At 37.0% G+C, this 20,273-nt stretch overlaps 1 protein-coding gene across 3 annotated transcripts; it reads left to right on the plus strand.

The window, feature by feature from the left end:
* The first annotated feature begins 2,005 nt into the window (after positions 1–2,005).
* Positions 2,006–19,904, plus strand: LOC112523557 (pentatricopeptide repeat-containing protein MRL1, chloroplastic). 3 transcript variants are annotated; one of them, XM_025133204.1, is made up of 19 exons: positions 2,006–2,373; positions 4,133–4,955; positions 5,099–5,327; positions 5,579–5,642; positions 5,782–5,926; positions 6,049–6,164; positions 6,501–6,629; positions 6,897–7,070; positions 7,161–7,325; positions 9,089–9,229; positions 10,097–10,196; positions 11,419–11,527; positions 11,615–11,706; positions 12,215–12,305; positions 15,620–15,851; positions 15,927–16,019; positions 17,367–17,415; positions 19,201–19,285; positions 19,377–19,904. In XM_025133204.1, the coding sequence occupies exons 1-19, from the start codon at positions 2,044–2,046 to the stop codon at positions 19,606–19,608; spliced, it is 3,399 nt and encodes a 1,132-aa protein (XP_024988972.1). In that variant the 5' UTR covers positions 2,006–2,043; the 3' UTR covers positions 19,609–19,904. The 3 variants fall into 3 exon arrangements, with proteins under 3 accessions (XP_024988972.1, XP_024988973.1, XP_024988974.1); XM_025133205.1 differs by lacking the exon at positions 2,006–2,373 and having other exon boundaries at positions 4,449–4,541; positions 4,678–4,955; XM_025133206.1 differs by lacking the exon at positions 2,006–2,373 and having other exon boundaries at positions 4,468–4,541; positions 4,747–4,955.
* The last annotated feature ends 369 nt before the right edge of the window (positions 19,905–20,273 follow it).

The raw sequence follows: 20,273 nt of genomic DNA on the forward strand, positions 1-20,273 counted from the left end.
GTCTCGTTACTAGCATTGCTTGGAAACTCTTGCACGGTGCCTTAGATTGCCTGCATGTCGTGCCTGTTGACTACTACCGTTGGCTTCCAAGGAAGGCAGCAGGAGTGCAAATTACCCATTCCTGACACGAGGAGGCGGGACGCCTCCAAAGGGCATGTTTGGACATTTCACCATCAAATCCCATCGATCCACGAACCAAAACAAGTCAAAAAAATAATTCATTAATCGAACGTTGGCAGGGGCCTCGAGAAGAGTTATCTTTTTCGTTTAATAGTCATAATTTTTTAAATAGGCACATCTGGCCGAGGCACGTGCAATGGTGTAAGGAAGCCAGGACGGGATGCTGGGAATGGACATGATGTGCGGGCAAACCAAGGCAACGTGCCCCACTTGCCTAGCCGTTCTTGATAACATCGTGCGGGCATAAAACACTTGTCGGCGATGCGCTCCTAAACTTAATTGGTCGGGTCGTGCCTTCGGTGCTGTTACTTTGAAGAAATTAGAATGCTCAAAGCAAGCTTATGCTCTGTATACATTAGCATGGGATAACATCATAGGATTGAATGACATTTGTACATGGGTTAGTCGATCCTAAGAGAAGGGGGAAGCCTATCAGATAGCGTATTTACGAGGAAATGGGCACGACATACGAGGAACTAGCTATGTGGAGGTATCCCTTCGTGACCAGCTTCTTAGAGGGACTATGGCAAGATGGTTGCCCAAGCCCGAATAGCGACCAAATGTGCCTAGAACATGGTGATGCAGGTCATGCATCGAGGCATGTGCCAACGGCCCTTGAAAATCCAGAGGACTAAGTGCCTCCCATGCCCGATCGTACTCATAACCGCATCAGCTCTCCAATGTGAACAACCTCTGGTCGATGGAACACAACCATGACACGAGGAAACGAGCATGACATGCAAACAACAAGCACAACGTGCATCTGCTCTTGTTAAGCATTCTCGTTTGTCCAAAACGATCGTCAAAGTGAAGAAATTCAACCAAGCGCGGGTAAACGGCGGGAGTAACTAAGGTGCCGTTTACCAAACGCTTACTCGGATAAGCGCTTACCAAGTCACTTTACTTTACCGGATGAATATGGCAAAAAATAAAAATCTTATCCGGTAAGAGCGAAGTCAAGAATCAAAAGTCTTACCCGGTAAGTGAGAACGAGGACTCTTACCATGGTTAGCGCTTACCCGGATAAATTGTTGCATACGATACGTTTTGGTGAATAAAATTTTATCCGGTAAGAAAGTGATAATATTGAACTTTACCGGTAAGTGCTTACCGGGTAAGTGCTTAGGTAAACGGCCCCTAAGACTCTCTTAAGGTAGCCAAATGCCTCGTCATCTAATTAGTGAAACACGTCGTAGTGTCTAAGATGCATGTGTTCAATTTAGACAATGAAACTCAAATTGTTGGTGCAGTTAAAAAACTTTCTTTTGAACTCTGATGATGCACAACTAGTCATTATTAAATATATCATAATATTTAGGCATAAAATAAATGTGTGATTTATTTTGTAATTGAAAAAAGAATATTATTAATGATCACGAAAGGTGGTGTGAGAATAAAAATTAAGTTTAGAAATGTAAGAATAGATCTGGACCATTGATTTCTTTTAATCTCACCACACTCATAAATTGATACAAAAATTGATCCGATATATCTCGATTCATCTCATTACTATTGATCTTCGATTAGAATTAATACAAAAATACAAATCTTTTAATATTCTTTTAACCATAAATTTTATTTTCACCCAGAATCAACCTATAATATTAGTGTGAATTTAGCAAGGTCCAAGCAATTTTAAATCTAAAGGGCGGTTCCTCTTAAAATGAAAAAAGAAAAATAAATAAATCTTAAAGGATGGGCCAGTGCAGATAACAACTGATTGATTGCGTGCGGCTCACAGTAGCAACCACCAATCTATGACACGTCAGCAACACCAACGGATTAACCAACGTTGATATCTCCCTCCCTCCCTCCCTCCCTCTCTTCTCTATCCAAACACACTCATCTCCAAATCCTCCTGAAATGGATGTCTTCATCCTAAAACCCAATCAACATCCACTATCTCCGTCCTTCACTTCTTGTATTTCTCCGACTATCTCTTTACGCCCACAATTCTTTGGTCCTGAATTTCGTCGTCCTTCTCGACGGAGAAAATGTTGCGGCCTAGGGTTGGGGTTGGGTGTTCAGTTTCATTCTCCATCTGTTGGAATAAGGAGGAGGTTTGTGTTCAGAACAGCTGCGGCTTTGGATCCACAAACGGTTGTTGTTGTTGTCTCCTTTGTCGCTGTTTCAGCCCTCACCGTCTTCTATTTCAATTACTCCAACAAAAAGCATGATGATGGATCTAATAAGGTAATTGAGCTAAATTAACAATAATTAATTGGCCAGATTATATTGTATTTTTGTTTTAATATAAGTTTAAACCACAAAGGTATCCTCTACGATACTTGAACAGTTTAGCCAGTGGGTGGGGATGAATGCCACAATTGAAAGCAATTTGGATACACTCCCAAGGAGTCCGATCTGATTTCCATCCTCATAGTAGCTGCTATGAGACATATTCATTGTCAAAGCAAAGTATACTTGACTTGTTTGTGAGCCATAGCATGTTAACACTGAACTGAACATTAGTTTTCAGTAAATTTTGACAATAGTGAAGTTTATAGGACGTGATTACTAGTAGAAATATCCATTAAGCTGGCTTGATTCTAGAAACTCAAAAAATTAGCATCCTGATTTGGGACTGAGGTATTACATTGTGTAGTTATGAGTTTATGTCTTTCTGTAACACCCTATTTTCATTATAGTATTTCTACCGAAATTTCGGCATGACCTATTTGTAAAGTCATCATATACCTGTTTCATAACATGTGAATTATATATATGTACCGACACAGATCCCAAAATAGAAGTGGTTATTAGCACCGCGTACGCTAACTACTATTTACAACCATACACAAGATGTGTTACTATGAAATCCATTGAATGCTATCTTGTAAATAGGGTGTTATACTTTCACTATACTTTTATGCTGTTGCATATTTCCTTTCCTGATATTTGATCTTTAACTGCCAGTGATCCATGTTTTATAGTTTGGAGTGCAAAATTTTCAGAATATTTGCATTGGGAATGTAACAAGGCTTTCACAACCACACGCATACATATAGTAGTTATATGGTTTATTATTCGATTTGATTCTGATTATTATGACACTAATATCATCAGTTTGATATGTACTCATATGGTCAAGAAATGGTATAGTTTAACTTTTAAAATAATGAAACTAATTTTCAAATTCTAAACTAATATTCTTGGCTTCTTTTTGTCTTTATGCAAGACTAGCAAGTGATTTTTGTATATCTTATGCAATTGATTGATTCTATTAAGTCCATTCATCGGTTGTGCATAGGCTCCGGCCTCTTCCTCTAACCGAGCCACTACTTTCGTGTGTGTAATTCATGGCAGTTATTTATTATGGAGMGACTCTCTTTCTTGGATTTTCTTATACGAAGTAGCAATATTAGTTAGATCCAAATAAGTTGAAGATTATTTTCATAATAAAATCAATTTAATTGTTTTTGAACTTGGGAGATGTCAGAATATAAACCTGCATTTGGTTTTTGGCATGTCTTATTCGTTCCTTCGTCTTTTCTGAGGAAGTTTTATTTGCTCAATCCTTATGTCAGAATTATTATCTTTTGTGGAAATATAGAAGGCAACTTGTTTTTGTCTTTTAATCAAAATAACTTTCTACAAATAGTAATCAGTGATGCATCTTTTAAAAATTGATTTGAACTTTGTTGTGGTTGCTTGACCTTTTGGTGGCCATTTCTTATTGACATATTCCAGACCTAATGTCCTTCCATATTAGAACCCAATTCTTAGTTGTTCTTTCTGGCAGTTAAGAGAAATGAGAATTCTATCTGCAATCCAAAAACGGAAAGGAAAAGGAACTTGAACTTTACATACATTGCAAGTTTCTAATCTTGATAGAAGAACACGATTGTTTTTTCTGTATTTCATTTAATTCCTTAAAAAACAGCAAGTGTTTTAGATTAGTGGAAAATCTGTTTACTGCAGCCAGCTTCTAATGTTTATCCTGTTTCTGCAGATATCTAAGCGGCTTGATCATACGAATTCTCAACAGGTCTCAAGTATCCTAAACCATACCTATGATGAACAAAACTCATCTAATGTTGGTCTCCAAGGTGAGAACTCTAGTGGAGGGAGCAAATTTATGGTGAAGGAAGCTAACAACATTAGCCATGATTTTCCTGATGAACGAGCACAGGTGCAGTACAATGAAACAGTTTTGTTTTACGAAGAAGCTCTAAAAACAGGCACATCAGTCTCTTCTGGTTGCGACACCATTGCTTCTAGCATTATAGAACCTTCAGCATCATCCGAGGTTAAATCATCTTTCAAAAGGGATTATGTTATGTTGGAATCATCTTTTGAGGAACCTCCTAACATAACAGTATTATCATCTCCAGAATCACATAGTGTGCTTCTTGGATCAGGTGATGTATTGTGTATTCCTCCCACAGAAAGAAATGTTGTCTGTTTTGATGAAAAACATAAAACTGAGCATGATTCTGAGCTGCCTAAGCTAATGGTGGAAACTGAATTAATTGCTGCTTCTGTTCCTGCAAACAGTAAGGTGGCAGGAGGTAATGTTATACTAGAGAAAAACTATGTGCTCACTAAAGAACGTGATGTGAGCAGGTATAGTTTTGCAGCTATGAAGTCCACCTACAAGGGGTTACACTCATTCTATGAGGCAAATCACTATGCAATGAGTTCAATGGAAAATCTTAGTAGTACAGCAAGGCCTGGGATATCCTCGTCAGGAAATAAATGCTTTTCTTCGCGAGCGAGTAGTTCCATATCTCAAAGTGAAAGATTTTCTGCAAAGGACTTTCTTCATGCTGCAGGTTATAATTTAAATAGGGTCGACATTTTAGGCCATTTATGTTTGTTTTTTTTGGCCTATTTTTATTTAAAAGCCTCAAACATGCCCCTTTTGCTCTCTATTCTCAGTTAGTAACTTGACATGAGAATTTAATTTATTTCCCAGAAAAGTTTGAGGCTAAGTTACCTCTTGGAAAATCTGAAACTGGCCCTCTTGATGGAAGAGGAGACTTCTGGAAGAAAAGAGTCTCTTGCACTGAAAAAGAAAAAACTATGCTGACTAAGGATGATCTGAAACATTTGTTCCCCACATCACAACTTAAAAAACAAGGAAGCAGCAAAGATTATCCCTCACAGCAGTTACGTGCTTATCATCGCTTTCTCAAAGAGGGCAGGTAAACACCCTTGTGTTGTTAATTTATACTATAACTGTACTACTTTCATTTGGTAAAGTGCCACCATTGCTAATTCACTCAATTAAAAAGTTTATTTTACATTAACAGAGGCTTAGCTTGCTGCACTTTTAAATTAGTTGATATTTTAGTAGTTGTTTGAATGTTGCAAGCATTTTTAGTAACTATTTCCCAAATAAGCTAATACTTGTGTGTATTTGAGGTTCATGTACAATTTATTTTCTTTGTTGTAGGTTAACTGACTGCTTAGAAAGGCTTGAATATCTGGAAAGAAAAGGTTTATTAGACATGAATAATGTAAGGATGCCCCTTTTAGCCCTTGATTGGATTGCCATCATATCGGTTTCATTTATAGCATACCTTACTAAGTTTGGATAAAGGCTTGATTTTTGGGATGAATTTGCATCATTAATGCTATAAAACATCATGGTTTTAGGTTTATCATATGGGGTTTCTCCGGGTGTGCAGAAGTCAGAAAGCTGTGAAGGAAGCTTTCCGTTTTATCAATCTCATTCCAAATCCGACCTTGAGCACATTTAATATGCTTATGTCTGTTTGTGCATGCTCTCAAGATTTAGAAGGTAATTATTTTATATAACTTTCTTGTTGTTAGGATTATACATTGATTAAATTGGAATATGCAATTAATTCATCTAGTTACACTGTCATTATCTTCTTATTTTCATGATATCTTGTATTTTAGGAGGTTTTGAGGTTTTGCAACTTGTCAAGAAAGCTGGATTTAAAGCTGATTGCAAACTCTATACTACTCTGATATCTACTTGTGCTAAGAGTATAAAGGTCGATACAATGTTTAAGGTATGAATTCTTTTCTTTTCCCGTTATATTTTCTCCAGCTATGTTATTTGGCATTGTGGGAGTCTCGAGATGCAAGATGCTTTTTGTGGTTTTGAAAAAGAGATTGCTGTGATGTATCAATTTGTATATTTATTATTTTTTTAAGATCCAGAAACCTCACCCATGTGATTGGTAGTCTATGTGCCAAACATGAGCACCTGTAGGTCGGATCCACATTATAGTTTTCCTTCTCCTGACAAGAATATTGAACTACAGCTCATATATTTTCATAGGGATATATATGCATATAATAATCATATACTAGTTTTTATTACATAATTTGTTGTGCTGTTATAGGTTTTCCATGAAATGGTCAACCTTGGAGTTGAGCCAAATGTTCACACATATGGTGCACTTATTGATGGTTGTGCCAAAGCTGGGCAAGTGGCCAAAGCATTTGGTGCCTATGGAATTATGAGGTCAAAGGTATGTAAATGAAGTTCTCCCTGTACCCATATTTTTTTAGATTTCAACATCTTGTTACTTTCATTTCCACTCCCTCTGCCACCATTCAATTCTTCGCACTAGGAGTAGCTGTAACTTAGCAATTCGATTGTACCCAGATGGAAAATGGCCTTCTAGCACCTTTCCCATAGGTTGAATGGCTTCCTAGATAGGGAGTACGAGCGATAGAATCACGAGTTTCCTGTTTTTATTGTCCTTATAGAGTTGATTACTACATGCATGCAGTAGAATGTGAAGCCAGACCGAGTTGTATTCAATGCGCTTATCAGTGCATGTGGTCAATCAGGAGCAGTAGATCGAGCATTTGATGTCTTATCAGAAATGAGGTCTGAGACACATCCTATTGACCCAGATCATGTCACAGTTGGAGCCTTGATGAAAGCATGTGTGAATGCTGGTCAGGTTAGATAATTCTATTTCTTAATTTGTATATCTTCAGCTATTTCCTGTCTGCAATTTGTTCCAGTTGACATTAGACATTGGATTCTTTAGGTTGAACGGGCTAGAGAGATATATCATATGATTCAAGAATTCAACATCAAGGGCACTCCTGAAGTTTACACCATTGCTGTTAACAGTTGCAGTGGAAATGGTGATTGGGAGTTTGCATGCAGTGTCTTTAACGATATGACAAAAAACGGGGTCATCCCAGACGAGGTATATATCTTTCTGAGTTGTTGACATTGTGTTCCTGATCTTTCAGAAATATTTATAATGAAGACCTTTTACAACAAGGGTTCAGAAGGAGATTTTTTCCTTACTCTCTGTAGGTTGTTTTTCTCATTGTTTGATTTGTGTTCAACCTTTATCTCTTTTAGCAACATTATGTTGCTCTTTTTTGTTAAATTTTGGTTCATTTGTATCATTTGAGACTATCGAGTTCCATTTTTTAGAGGATCAGTGAAAGAACTTCAAATCGGATTAGATAAAAAGAAATATACCTGAAATGGTTAAAGATTAACAAGAGCCTGTAAGCAAGTCAGGAGTTCCACTGTAAGATACTGTGTAAAGGAGGGAAGCTTGGGTTAAGTGTCTTGCTTTGCGCCTCACAAGGATAACTAAATAGTTTTGTCACATAAGTTAATTAAAGCATGACTGAATTATCCCCTTAATTTGACTTTGAGTTCCATGAATGCTTATCAACATTTAATTTCTTCTGTTTGCAACCAAAAGAAAAAATATTACCTGGGAGTTACACTCATAAATTCTCCTCTTAATCTTCTTCTCCTTGACAAGAGAACTCTTTGATGGGTTTCATGCTGCCATAAGATATATATTGCTGAGTTGAAGGAACTGCATAAGAAAGGCACTTTGTGGAAGAAAATATTATCTAACCAGAAGGATAATAGTTAGGCCAGGATCAAAATGAAAGAGGACTACTACTGTTTCAACTTTTTAACACATAAAAGGATGCTCACAAGAAAAATCTCAATGTGCCTTTCTTTTCCCCTATTGTGAATCATTAATGATAAATAGCTAATCAGAGTAGGTCGAACCTAGAGCCAACACACACTAGGTGCTATTCTGCTAGAAGGTGCTGGAGCTGTGATTGGTGAGCACGCCAAGGGCCTAGGTACAATCTTTGGTTTGCTTCAAAAACTATAACCCTGTGTTTTAAATTATAATGGTATTCTCAGTTCTATTATTTAATGATGAACTGGGGTCCAGAAGCATGATTCTTTGGCATCACATGTTGTTTTTCTAGTATTCTATCATTATTATTCCCAGTTCTATCACTTAAATGCCATTTTGTGTGAGTCATGCCTGCAACATAGATGCCTTTTCTGTACTAATCCAGTCGATCTGAAATTGAGAAAGAGTATTGCTAATCATATTGAAAATTGTTTCTGAAAGTGTCATCTAAACATGCATCCTGAATTTAGAACAGTTTTTACCAAATTACTGGGTTTTGTTTGCATCTCCTTTCAATTTATCGAAGAACATCTCTGTATAACTCTTGAGATGATTCTCCATTTCAAGAAAGCAGACATTTTAATATATTGGGTTCATCTAGATGACTATTTTTATATCATCTTTGTAATGTTCCTTGCGGTGATCAGCTGGAGACCATAAACATCACAATTGTGAAGCTATGTCAGGATCCACAGGATTTACATGATATTTCTGTTTGAAGTTGGTGTGTGAAAACTAGAATCTGACCCTCTCAGAGAATATAATTTAATATGTTTTGTGCAAAAAAATCATGCATACTCATACTTAAAGTTGTTGAGAACTGTGTAGCATGCATGTGTGTGTGTATATATATCTATATCTATGAATAAAAGCATGGTATGCAATAGGTCTTCTTGATATTGTTATTCTGCTTTACTTTGCACACAATTTTGTGGAACACTGGAGATCTTCATCAAAATTTCTGTTTTTATAAGTGAATCCTCAGAAGTGTTCTCTTTTTCTTGCAGATGTTTTTCAGTGCATTGATGGATGTGGCAGGGCATGCTGGGAAGCTGGATGCTTCATTTGAAATTCTACAAGAAGCCAGGAAGAGGGGAATAGATGTGGGAATCATATCATATAGCTCACTGATGGGAGCATGTAGCAATGTATGTTGATCGTATCAAGTCTTCATTCCTTTTGCTTTTATGTCATCAAAGTTTCAAACTAAACGGAAGCAAAACTTGCACATCCAAAGTTTCTTTGATTTTTAAATTTTTATATATCAACTTTCCTTTTGTCAGTTGCAGATCAGCAGTGCTTTTTCTCTACTAGTGGAATATCTTACCACTTAGTTTTTCTTCCAGATGCTTGTTGTTGACAGTGAGAGCCAGTTGGTTAGAGTGTCGGATGTCCTTTATGGTTATTCTTCTTACACTGTAGGCAAAACCATACCCTTTTTTTTTTGGGGGGGGGGGGGGGGAGGGTTGAAACACCGATTGATGCACCCCTGATTCATTGGGAAATGCACAAGAGTGGAATTTGAACTTAGGACTTGTAGGTCAGATAGAGCAACCCCAGAAAGGCACCATAGCTCTTATACTTTGTGTTAGACCATTCTCTAAAATATCTAGTTTAAAGTGGAAAATGTTCATGAGCATTGTGCATAGATATATTGGGAGATATAGTCCTATAATGCTTACTCAAAATAGTTATTACTACATATCAAGGCACATCTATACAGCAAAATTACATGAAATTATGTTGTTCTTTAGTATCAGGCCCTTTCTTGTCTGAACCAAATTATATTCTGTAAATATTTGTAATCAATGTAAAGAAAGGTGAAAAGAATAAAAAGGACAGTGCTGAGGGATTCATTGTCTGTGCAGTCTGCTAAGACAGTCTTACCAGTTCACAATAACCATGTTTTCAGTTTATTCTTCTTGATCCTGCAATTTAAAAAAAAAATCCTTGCTTTTTCTATTACATGGAACTAGTTCTAACGGTGTTGAAATAATTGCAATCCACATGCCCAGGCAAAAAACTGGAAGAAGGCACTGGAATTATATGAATATGTCATTAACTTGAGGATGAAACCAGCGGTGTCGATGATGAATGCCTTAATTACTGCTCTGTGTAAGTGCAATTCGCTTCCCCACTTCCACATGGATAATCATCTTATGGTGACTAATGAAGTTACAGTGGTCCTTCCAGCTTCAAAGTTGTTTTATTATGTACTAGTACTATATTCATCACCCTTACCTAGTGCTGAATTTTAAATTATATCCTATTTTCCTACTTTCTTTGTTGATTTAACTGTACCCTTTGTAGAGTGTAAAGGTTGTAAAGCAGCACTCTCCTACAATCACTAAACTTGTATTGGAAAATTGGAATGATGGGGATACTGCATATCATTATTCAGCAGTACAATCACTTATCCTTATATATTGTTGTTTCTGCCTGTTTAGATGTTACATAAACATGTTCATCATCGCTGCAGAACAGTAGAGAAATAGTAAATGTAGACAAGGCAGGTGATAGGACCTGTGAAGTTGTTACTTTGGTAATGTCTCATTATTGTGGATGTTGGTGAGCATGCACATACATAGGGGTTGTCTGCTCTGTGGAATACTTCATGATGAATAGTAATGAAAACTCCACATTCTTATATGTGTAGGCTCCACTGGGTGACTCTACATGAGCTTTGTGTGGAAAAGAACTTAAACATCACTATCTGTTGTGTGGTATCACAAACATGCTATATTCACGCACAGGCAGACACATATGTATATGCATGCATGCATGCATCTATGTTCTATACAGTTAGAAACCTAGATACAGAAACTCTTAACAATATTAGCTCTGATATTTAGAGGCTGACTATACTCCATTGCAACCACAAGGGATGGCCTATTGGTATACAGCTTCATAATGTGGGAGACCACTGGCTCTACTCTTCCCATGTACTTGGTAGTTAGTTCAAATAATTTCTAATTTACTGAAGTACATCTGATGTGAATTTGGGAGGTGGGGTTGGGTGGTTGGGGGACTAGCCATCGCTTGCACAAGGTACTGGCTTATGGGTACCTGAACTGATATCTATTTTTGGAACTTCTCTTGTTTGTTTGTCTGAGATGACTGGACAAAACCTTGGAAACCATATAGGTTTGGCTTGATAGTATATTATGAGAAACTGTTGTTGACATGCCAAACTACATTATTCACAAGATGGAAGTAAATTTTGCATGTAGTTTTTGTTGTTGCATAACGATAGCTACTTCTGTATGAGATCTTTTTCTGTACGATTATATTTCTAACAACGCACAGATTGATGAATTTGCAAAATCTGATGCTGCAGGTGACGGAAATGAGCTTCCTAAGGCTGTGGAAATTCTGTCAGAAATGAAAAAGTTGGGCTTATGCCCAAACTCCATCACATACTCCATTTTATTGGTGGCAAGTGAAAAGTAATTGCCAAAGAATACTTTTTAGTCTTCATTACATCCTCATGAATGGGTTTATCTGAATATTGTGATTGTGTGAGTTCAATACAGAAAGGATGATCTTGAAGTTGGTCTTATGCTTCTTTCTCAAGCAAAAAAGGATGGCATTTCCCCAAATCTTATAATGTGCAAGTGTTTGATTGGTAAGCTCTTGTGTTTGCAATTGGATTTTCATATAGTGTTCTTAAATTATGGACTAGTTGGCAGTTTTAATTTCAAGCACAACATGATCAAAACAAGGGTGAAGCCAAAATTTCTCTCAAGTGGCATGCAGATATTTAATAATGAACAAAAATTCATGACTTTACAATTTCCACTTCTCTTTCTCTGGTGCATGAGTGTATGACTGTGAACTGGTATTGTTCAAACATCTGATATTGTCATTGGCATTATTATTATGCTACTGGTAGTGAATTTATGGCATTTCTGGGATATCAGAAGAGTGCTTATCGTGTGTTTTTTGAAGCAGCTTAGTTTTTTAGCATATCAGATTGTTCATCATTTTTACTGGCATCTCGTCCTGTTTTTTGCATTATTTAATTATTATGGCCTGTAGTTTATATTACTAGTTATTACTTTATAACTTTATTTAGCAGCCAGATGAATCAGATTTTTATTTCAATTGATTCTCCCTAATGTGTGATCTTGAAGCATTGTGCTACCGGAGATTTGAGAAAGCTTGTATGGTTGGGGAACCCATTTTGTCTTTCGACTCGGGAAGGTTACTGATAGACAGCGAATGGTAAACCTCTTGTGGATTACTATAATTTTATAAGATATTCTTTTATTTTTATTGGGATAGTAAATACTACGAAGTAGATGGGAACATATTTTTAGATCAATCATTCTCACCATATGATTGAAGGCATGTCTGTTAAACAAGATTGCTAGATTGTCATCTAAATTGCTTCCAAATTTGCTGGTTTGTTGAGATATACACAAGTGTTGTACAAAGTAATGATGTTTAATACTGATGAGTTTAGGAAGATCATTGAAAATGAATTGGAATTACAAATAAATGGAAACATTGTAGCTTAATGAAGTTGCATTTACACCTCTGATTATGGAAGTGGTATATCAGTTATATTTCATATATTTCTCTTAAACAGATGATAGGAAAGTAGCAAAAACACAACGTAGAAGAATAAGTGATTCACTTACGAATACCGACCATGCCAATACAATAGGTAATCCTCGATTAGGGAAGGAGCAAAACCATCATATACTGCAATTAGGATAGAATTGCTTTAGACATCACCAACTAAAGGCATCAAGCTTATGGAGCCCAAATTCATTTTGCAATTTCTTTCATGTTATGTTTGGATCTTAAAACTCCATAAACCTCCTCAAGGCTAAGGGCATCACAACTATATAGTATCATATCTCTAAAACCCATGTAAGAAGATGGTAGCAAACACACAAAATGATCTCCAAATCTTCTTCATACTTGACTTCTATGGTCTTTAAGTCAACAACAATCTTCTTAAACTTGGAGTTGTGTTTAGAAACTCATGATCCATCTTCAGATAGACGATGGGGGAACAACAAAACAACTTGTTTGGAGAACTCTTGGTCATGCGTAAGTGTTGTAACTTGACCAATAACTCCATTGTGGTTTTTTCCAATAAAACATCTTGTAAGACATCGTTAGACAACTGGAGTTGGGTTTGCATTAGTGCCTTAAGATCTTACTTTTTTTATTTCTTTTCATATGGCCAGTTGGTCGGAGTTCTATCTGATCCCAACAAAGCTTCCTCTAAATCTATTTCTACTAATACATCTCTAATATTTACTTGTCATAAGATGAAGCGAATGTTCCTCTCTAACTTTTGAACATCATACTTCGTGCCAAAATAATGAAGACTAGCAAGTAGAATGCAAAACCAAACTATCAATCCTGAAAACTCTGATACCAATTGTTATGAACACGGGTGCACTAGTAATAATACTAGTCACAACAATGCTTCAAATTCAAGTATGCAACCAAGGCACCAATCTAGTTCCAAATAGCAAGTAGTGCCCACAAAGAACCTCGATTTGAACATATAACCGGAATATGGTTTTGTTTTAAAAATGCATATAGTCTACAACATCCAAACATGACAATAAATATAAAAAAGCATCATGAAGTAAGTAGGGAGAGAAGTCTTCACTGAGATTTACGTGGAAAACCCAAAACGGGAGAAACTGCTGAAAGAGGAGCTGAGAGAATCCACTATCACAATGCTGGTGCAAGAGTAAATGTGGGTTCAATGTACTTACCATGAAGGTTAAGAGTAATGGTTTGTGTATGAACAATTGGATTATTGCTCTATAAGGGTTAGTACCAATTGTGCCCTAGTTTGGAACTAAAACCTCGTCATTGGTCGAAAGCATTTTAAGTTGATCTGGAAGGTTGCACAACATCTTGTCCAGTTTCAGATTCACATCTGTATGCAACTCCATAAGCATATTGTGAAGTCTCTTGGATGTTAAGATGATTTAGTATGTGACTATGTGATCATGTCACTGCAATGTACCGTAACTTTCCCCTGCTTGATGTGACTTGTTGAGTGACTTTGGAAGTCGGGTTCACCCTAGTGGGTGAATTGGGAGGCATTTTCAACATATACGACAACTTGAGGGGGGGATAACAAATGGTAGCCTCAATATGTTTTTGTTGCATTCAATTGGTTTCTATTATGCCTACATTGTTTTGTTACTCCTAACAAAGAGCCCATCTTCTACATATATTACGAGTTCTTCTCTAAGAAAATAAGTATGTATAAAAACCCTCAACTTTACAGTGGAGAAAAGGAATTAGTGGGGTTATTGTTGCCCGTTGTCTCGGCTGTGCTACCGGAGGCTCTGGGGAAGTCGGAATAGGAGAGCACTCATCTTGGGGCAAATACCATGAGAGTGATCGTTCTTGATTAATATTCTCTCTCTTAAACAAAGATATGGCGCAGGGAGATAGGATTTCCTTTGTCAAACTTGAAAATGAAGATTTAAATGGACGTCTTGGAGTGTATGTCGTGCATTTTCTGTAGCAAACTTGAAAAGGAAGATCTAAATAGATGTCTTGGAATGTATGTCATGTACCATAATTGGTGAAGGCCAAAGATTCTGGTTTCAGCAATAAGGACGAAGAACTGAGAAGGAAGTAGAAAAAAGTCAACGATGAGAAAATGATCAGTTCTAACTTATCTTACTGCTGTTGTTAGTGATGGTGACTTAAACTATGTAAAAATAATAAAAAGGTGCACTGGATGGACAAATGTACCCCTAAACTGACCAAGTGCGTTTCGTATGTCTAGTTTAGGGGTACATTTGTCCATCCAGTGCACCTGTTTATWATTTTTACATAGTTTAAGCCACCATCACTAACAACAGCAGTAAGATATATCCAACCAAATCTTTGACCAGGTAACGGGATAATTCCCACTACCCCTGGCAGGCCAACCAGGACCAGTCAAAACGGCTAGTAAGAAAGAAAGCTCGCTAATCGTCCAGGGGTACATTTGACCAAGTGCGTTTCGTATGTCTAGTTTAGGGGTACATTTGTCCATCCAGTGCACCTGTTTATTATTTTTACATAGTTTAAGCCACCATCACTAACAACAGCAGTAAGATATATCCAACCAAATCTTTGACCAGGTAACGGGATAATTCCCACTACCCCTGGCAGGCCAACCAGGACCAGTCAAATCTGGCTAGTAAGAAAGAAAGCTTGCTAATCGTCCAGGGAGTATTTATGTAACTTTAACAATACAAACTAAAGATAATACGACGTATCCATTTCAGTTGTCTAGATGCTGCATCTGCGGAGTTATTCTGCATTCCTTAAATATCGAACCTTGATTTCTATCCAGTACACCTTGATTACAAAAAAAAATTCTTGGCAAAATACTGAACTTATGCAGAAGGAAGCTACTATATAAATGCTTGTGAAAAAGAGAATATGGTTGAACCACAAAGTCCGATTAATGTTTTGGTGCTTTCTGGATAATGGTTTCATGGTCGGATTTTTTTATGGGGAGGGGTGCGTAGAGCAGCTCCTGATTTGATCTTTTGCAGGACAAGATTGGTCTTGATGGTATATAGAGAAACAGTTAATGCTGGTGCAGTCCCTACGATAGAAGAATTATCGCAGGTCCTGGGATGCCTACGGCTTCCTCAAGATTCATCCTTAAAAACCAGACTGATCGAGAATCTAGGAGTAATTGCTGATACATCAAAAGGGTCAAATCTCTGCTCTCTTATTGAAGGCTTTGGGGAATATGATCCCCGTGCGTTTTCTTTGCTCGAGGTTTGCATACAATTAGTTTTCTGGTGTCTTTTTTTGGCTTTGGTTTTATCTCTTACATTACCTTTTTCATTTCAGGAAGCTGCTTCACTTGGAATTGTTCCTTGTGTATCGTTAAAAGAAAGTCCGATAGTTGTGGATGTGACAAAATTACCAATATATACAGCTGAGGCGAGCACTTTGAATCCTTGAATTTTCCTTGTCTAAATACATGTCTATGTTTGTTATTTTTTGTTTTGCAAGCTGAGGGTCTTCACGAAAACAGCCTCTCTATTATCTGTTCATATACATGTCCTTGCTTGTTACTTTTTGTTTTACTGATCGAGAATCTGGACTGGTTAAGGGAGGGCCTTTTCTTCGGGGCGTCAACTGAGGATTGGTCCCTGGTCATCTTTACTTTGGAGCACAGTCATTGCCTTCACCACCTTCTGATTTAGAGGCTGTTTATCAAATGCTTACGGGCAAGAATCACCACCTAATTTACCTTATAGGGTAACATTGTCCATAAAAATAGATAAATGATAACGTTTATATCCTGGTAAACATTTACCGGGTAAGAGTCATCACCCTCACTTACCGGGTAAGAGTCATCACCCTCACTTACAGGGTAAGACTCTTGATCCTTGCTTTCCCTCTTACCGGGTAAGAGTCCCAGTTCTTTTTGTGCACCTAATAAAGTAATTGAACCGGTAAGTGCTTACCAAGGTAAGTGTTTAGTAAATGTCCCCTTAAGAGACATCTATATCCCTTTCAGATATGTCCAGTCCTTTGTTCCTCCAATGGGATTCAAGGATTGTGTAAACACGTTGTAATCCTTCCGGTTAGTAATAATATCAATCCCTCTCCCTGTGGACGTATACAGTATGCTATTACCTGATGGTGGCACCAAGTTAATTCTGGCTGTCCTGAAATTAGTATTTGATCGTACATTGCACTGTGGACTGCTTGTTTATGTTTGTGGATCGATATACTTAATTGGATTGCCATTAGCAACATGTAGATCTTGTTTATCTGCATTTGTTGTATTGGGTCAGATTTGCATTTGGGTTTCTTTGATTATATTGGGACCGTGAGACCTTGTTATTGTGTTATTTGGCATTACCGACCCCTACATGTGTATACTAAATATAATATATCTTATATTAAACAGAAATGGCTGATGACAACTGTCCCGATCATAATCCCTTTAATTAAAGTAGTGAGTTGACACCTATTATTGGATCTAAATCAATGGACACTTGTGAGCCATGAGACGTTTATATACTTGTTTTTTACATGGACAATACATCGAAAATGGATTTAAAAAAAGTACATGTATGGACATAATCTCACAAAAGGACGCCATGTTAGCTACTACCTGGCAAGTAAAACAGGCAAGATGTGACAAAAATTGAACCCACTTTTTACCTTCTAACTCTCCCCCTAATCTCTCTCTCTCTCTCTCTCTCTCTCTTATGTGTGTGTATATATTTCTCGTTAGATTCTGTTTTGATTTTTGGTTTTATCAAAAATCCTCAGGTTTACTTCTTGACGGTCTTGAAGGGTCTTAAGCATCGACTAGCTGCTGGTAATGCCATCCTCCTTTTATTTTTTATTTATCTAGTTTCTGAAGGTTAAAATGCTTCAGATAAGTAATTAAAACTAAAATCTGTAAATGCTTTCTGTTTAATTTTCATCTGCTGATAATTTCATTACATACCTCGTACATCCTTAAGGGAGTACTGATGGAGCCCCCTTCTAGCCAAAGCAGGAAATCACCTGATTTTAGTTCAAGAGGGTACAAATGTACAATAATGCTAATAAGGGGCCGTTTACCGAACACTTACCCGGATAAGCGCTTACCAAGTCATATTACCTTGTCGGATGAATATGGCAAGGACCAAGAATCTTACCCTATAAGAGCGAAGGCAAGGAACAAGAGTCTTAACTGGTAATTGAGGGTGACGACTCTTATCACAGTTAGCACTTGCCGGGTAAGTTGTTGCATACGATACTTTTGGTGGACTAAAATCTTATCCGGTAAGTAAATGATAGTGTTGAATTTTTCCGGTAGGCACTTACCCGGATAAGCGTTTGGTAAACTGCGATAATGGGGAATGCCAAAATCCATTACTTGTATACAATCTTCCCTTTTGGTTAAAATCATTTCGTAGCTGTTGGATCTAAAGTGTGTTCTAGTTTTTGCTTTTATTGATGGACATGCTTTGTGGGTTTGAACATACATAGACTCATACACATAAAATAATAAAGTTGTCAATGCATGATATCTTGAATTCTTCGCATTTCTATTGAACACTTAATCTGCGAGGAGCAATTTCAGTGGGGAGAGTATCGACATGGGGATGGAAGCCAACATTGGAAGGCAAAGGATACACCAAGAGTATAGTTTCAAGTATCTAGGTTCCATGATTCAGAAGGGATCCTGACATAACACATCACATAAAGAAATGATGGCTAAAGTGGAGGGCTGCCAGAGGCGCTATGTGACAAGAAGGTCCAACTATAGTATGGATTGGATGTTTGAAAGAAAACCAAACAAGGTTACTGGTTGCTGTTGGAGTTGCACACATCATAAGTAAGTTGAGGGAAGGAAGACCATGGTGGTTTGTTCATGTTCAAAGGAGACCGATGTTTACTCTGGTAAGGAGGGTGGAAAGTATGAGGTCGAGGGAGGAGGACTTGGGATGAGCCACTGAGGTTAGACATCATGACTTTAGGCATTTCTGAGGATATGACCTCTCATAGGAGTTCTAGAGACGCAAGATAAGGTTAACACTAACGGTTGAGCTCAGCCTCCTAGGAGATCAAAGGTTCAAACCTCACCAAAAGTGGGGAGTGTACATGAGTATTTCCGTTATATAAGTATTATGTACTTCAAATAATGATAATTCTAGCATATCAGGGGTGTGAATCTATATAGTTAGCCTAGACGAAAGGAAGAATCTCGAGATATAGAGAATGGAGGTCGGGTTAGTGAATCAGCAAATTAGACTAGTGGTGTATAGTTATTCTTATATTGGTTATGTTTTCTTATACTTGCTTCTATTTGTATGTTTTGATTGTTGTGTACTTGTACCTCATGTTCAAATTTTTACCTGTTTTTCTTATTTTCAAGTTTTTCTTCTGTTGTTTATCCTCAAATATTTTTAGCTAAGATCTATCCTTTATTTTCATACACTTTGCACAAGCCGAAGGTTTTCACATAAACAATGGTGGTTTCGTGTGGAGGTTGGGTCCTTATACATCGAGTGACATATTGGGTTTGTTTGGTTTAGTGAAGTTGAACTGACTCTTGTACCATTTGGTTGATTTTGGTTTGTACTAAATTGTGGGTCTTAAATTGCATTTTCAGGTGTAAAATTACCCAACATAAGCATCGTGCTACCTGTAGTAAAGACACAAATTGAGGGTGATAAAACAATGAATGTTGCAGGAAGGTGAGCATATATATCATATCTTTTCCTATCTTTTTAATTAATCATGGTGTCCTGATCATGGTCTAAAGTCCTAAATTAAAAATGTGAACAGAGTTACCCAGGCCATTTCAGCATTATTGAGAAGGCTAAGGATTTCATACATTGGAAACGAGTCATTTGGAAAAATCCGAATAAATGGCGTGGTTGTGAAGAAGTGGCTTTCACCCAAGCTTGCTATTAATTACGGTGGAAAACCAACAGATTATTATAACTACTCACGTTTGGGTAGAGGAATCATTAATCAGCAACGTCACATCCGAAGTGGCAATTTGTCCTACGAGTGATCATCATCTTCTGATAGATATATAAACATCATGTATGCCGATATCATCATGCATGGTCTATCCCTATTAATTATATATATCCAAGCTATATATATAGGTACAAATTTTGATATTGGTTTTTGTATACATGCAGTTTACCTCTAGGGGGAACAATAGGCCTTTGATGGTCAATAGCTAGCTAGAGAACATATATAATAACAAGGTTTAATTTAGGCTCAAGTGAATCTTGAAGGAGTATTGTAGCAGAATTACTATTACGATCGATGCTATACATATTCTCTATGATTAATTTTCTACTAGTTGTGTACCCGTGCAATGCGGCGGGAGCTATGAATTTAACGATTTTGAAGTTCCACTGGTTTTATAAGATAAGATTTAACGATGATATATAGGTTACACTTGGTCTTTACATATTAATACAATTTGAATAAATAAGAGTTATGGTTCCAATTACAGACTATCGATGAAAAAAATTGTATGACAGTTTAAAATCCAATATATTTAAAATCTAACATATTTAAATGACTCCACAAATGTATTCGATTTACACCAAGAGCAAAGAACCAAGAAACTTGAGTTTTAAGATAAACACTCAAAACCAATAAATAAAACTACAAATTTGACAAATCATAAGCCATGAAAAGACAAAAAAAATGGGTTTTAGA

The sequence above is a fragment of the Cynara cardunculus genome, assembly GCF_001531365.2.
Source record: "Cynara cardunculus var. scolymus isolate 2C chromosome LG 12, CcrdV1, whole genome shotgun sequence".
Taxonomy (NCBI): Eukaryota; Viridiplantae; Streptophyta; class Magnoliopsida; order Asterales; family Asteraceae; genus Cynara; species Cynara cardunculus.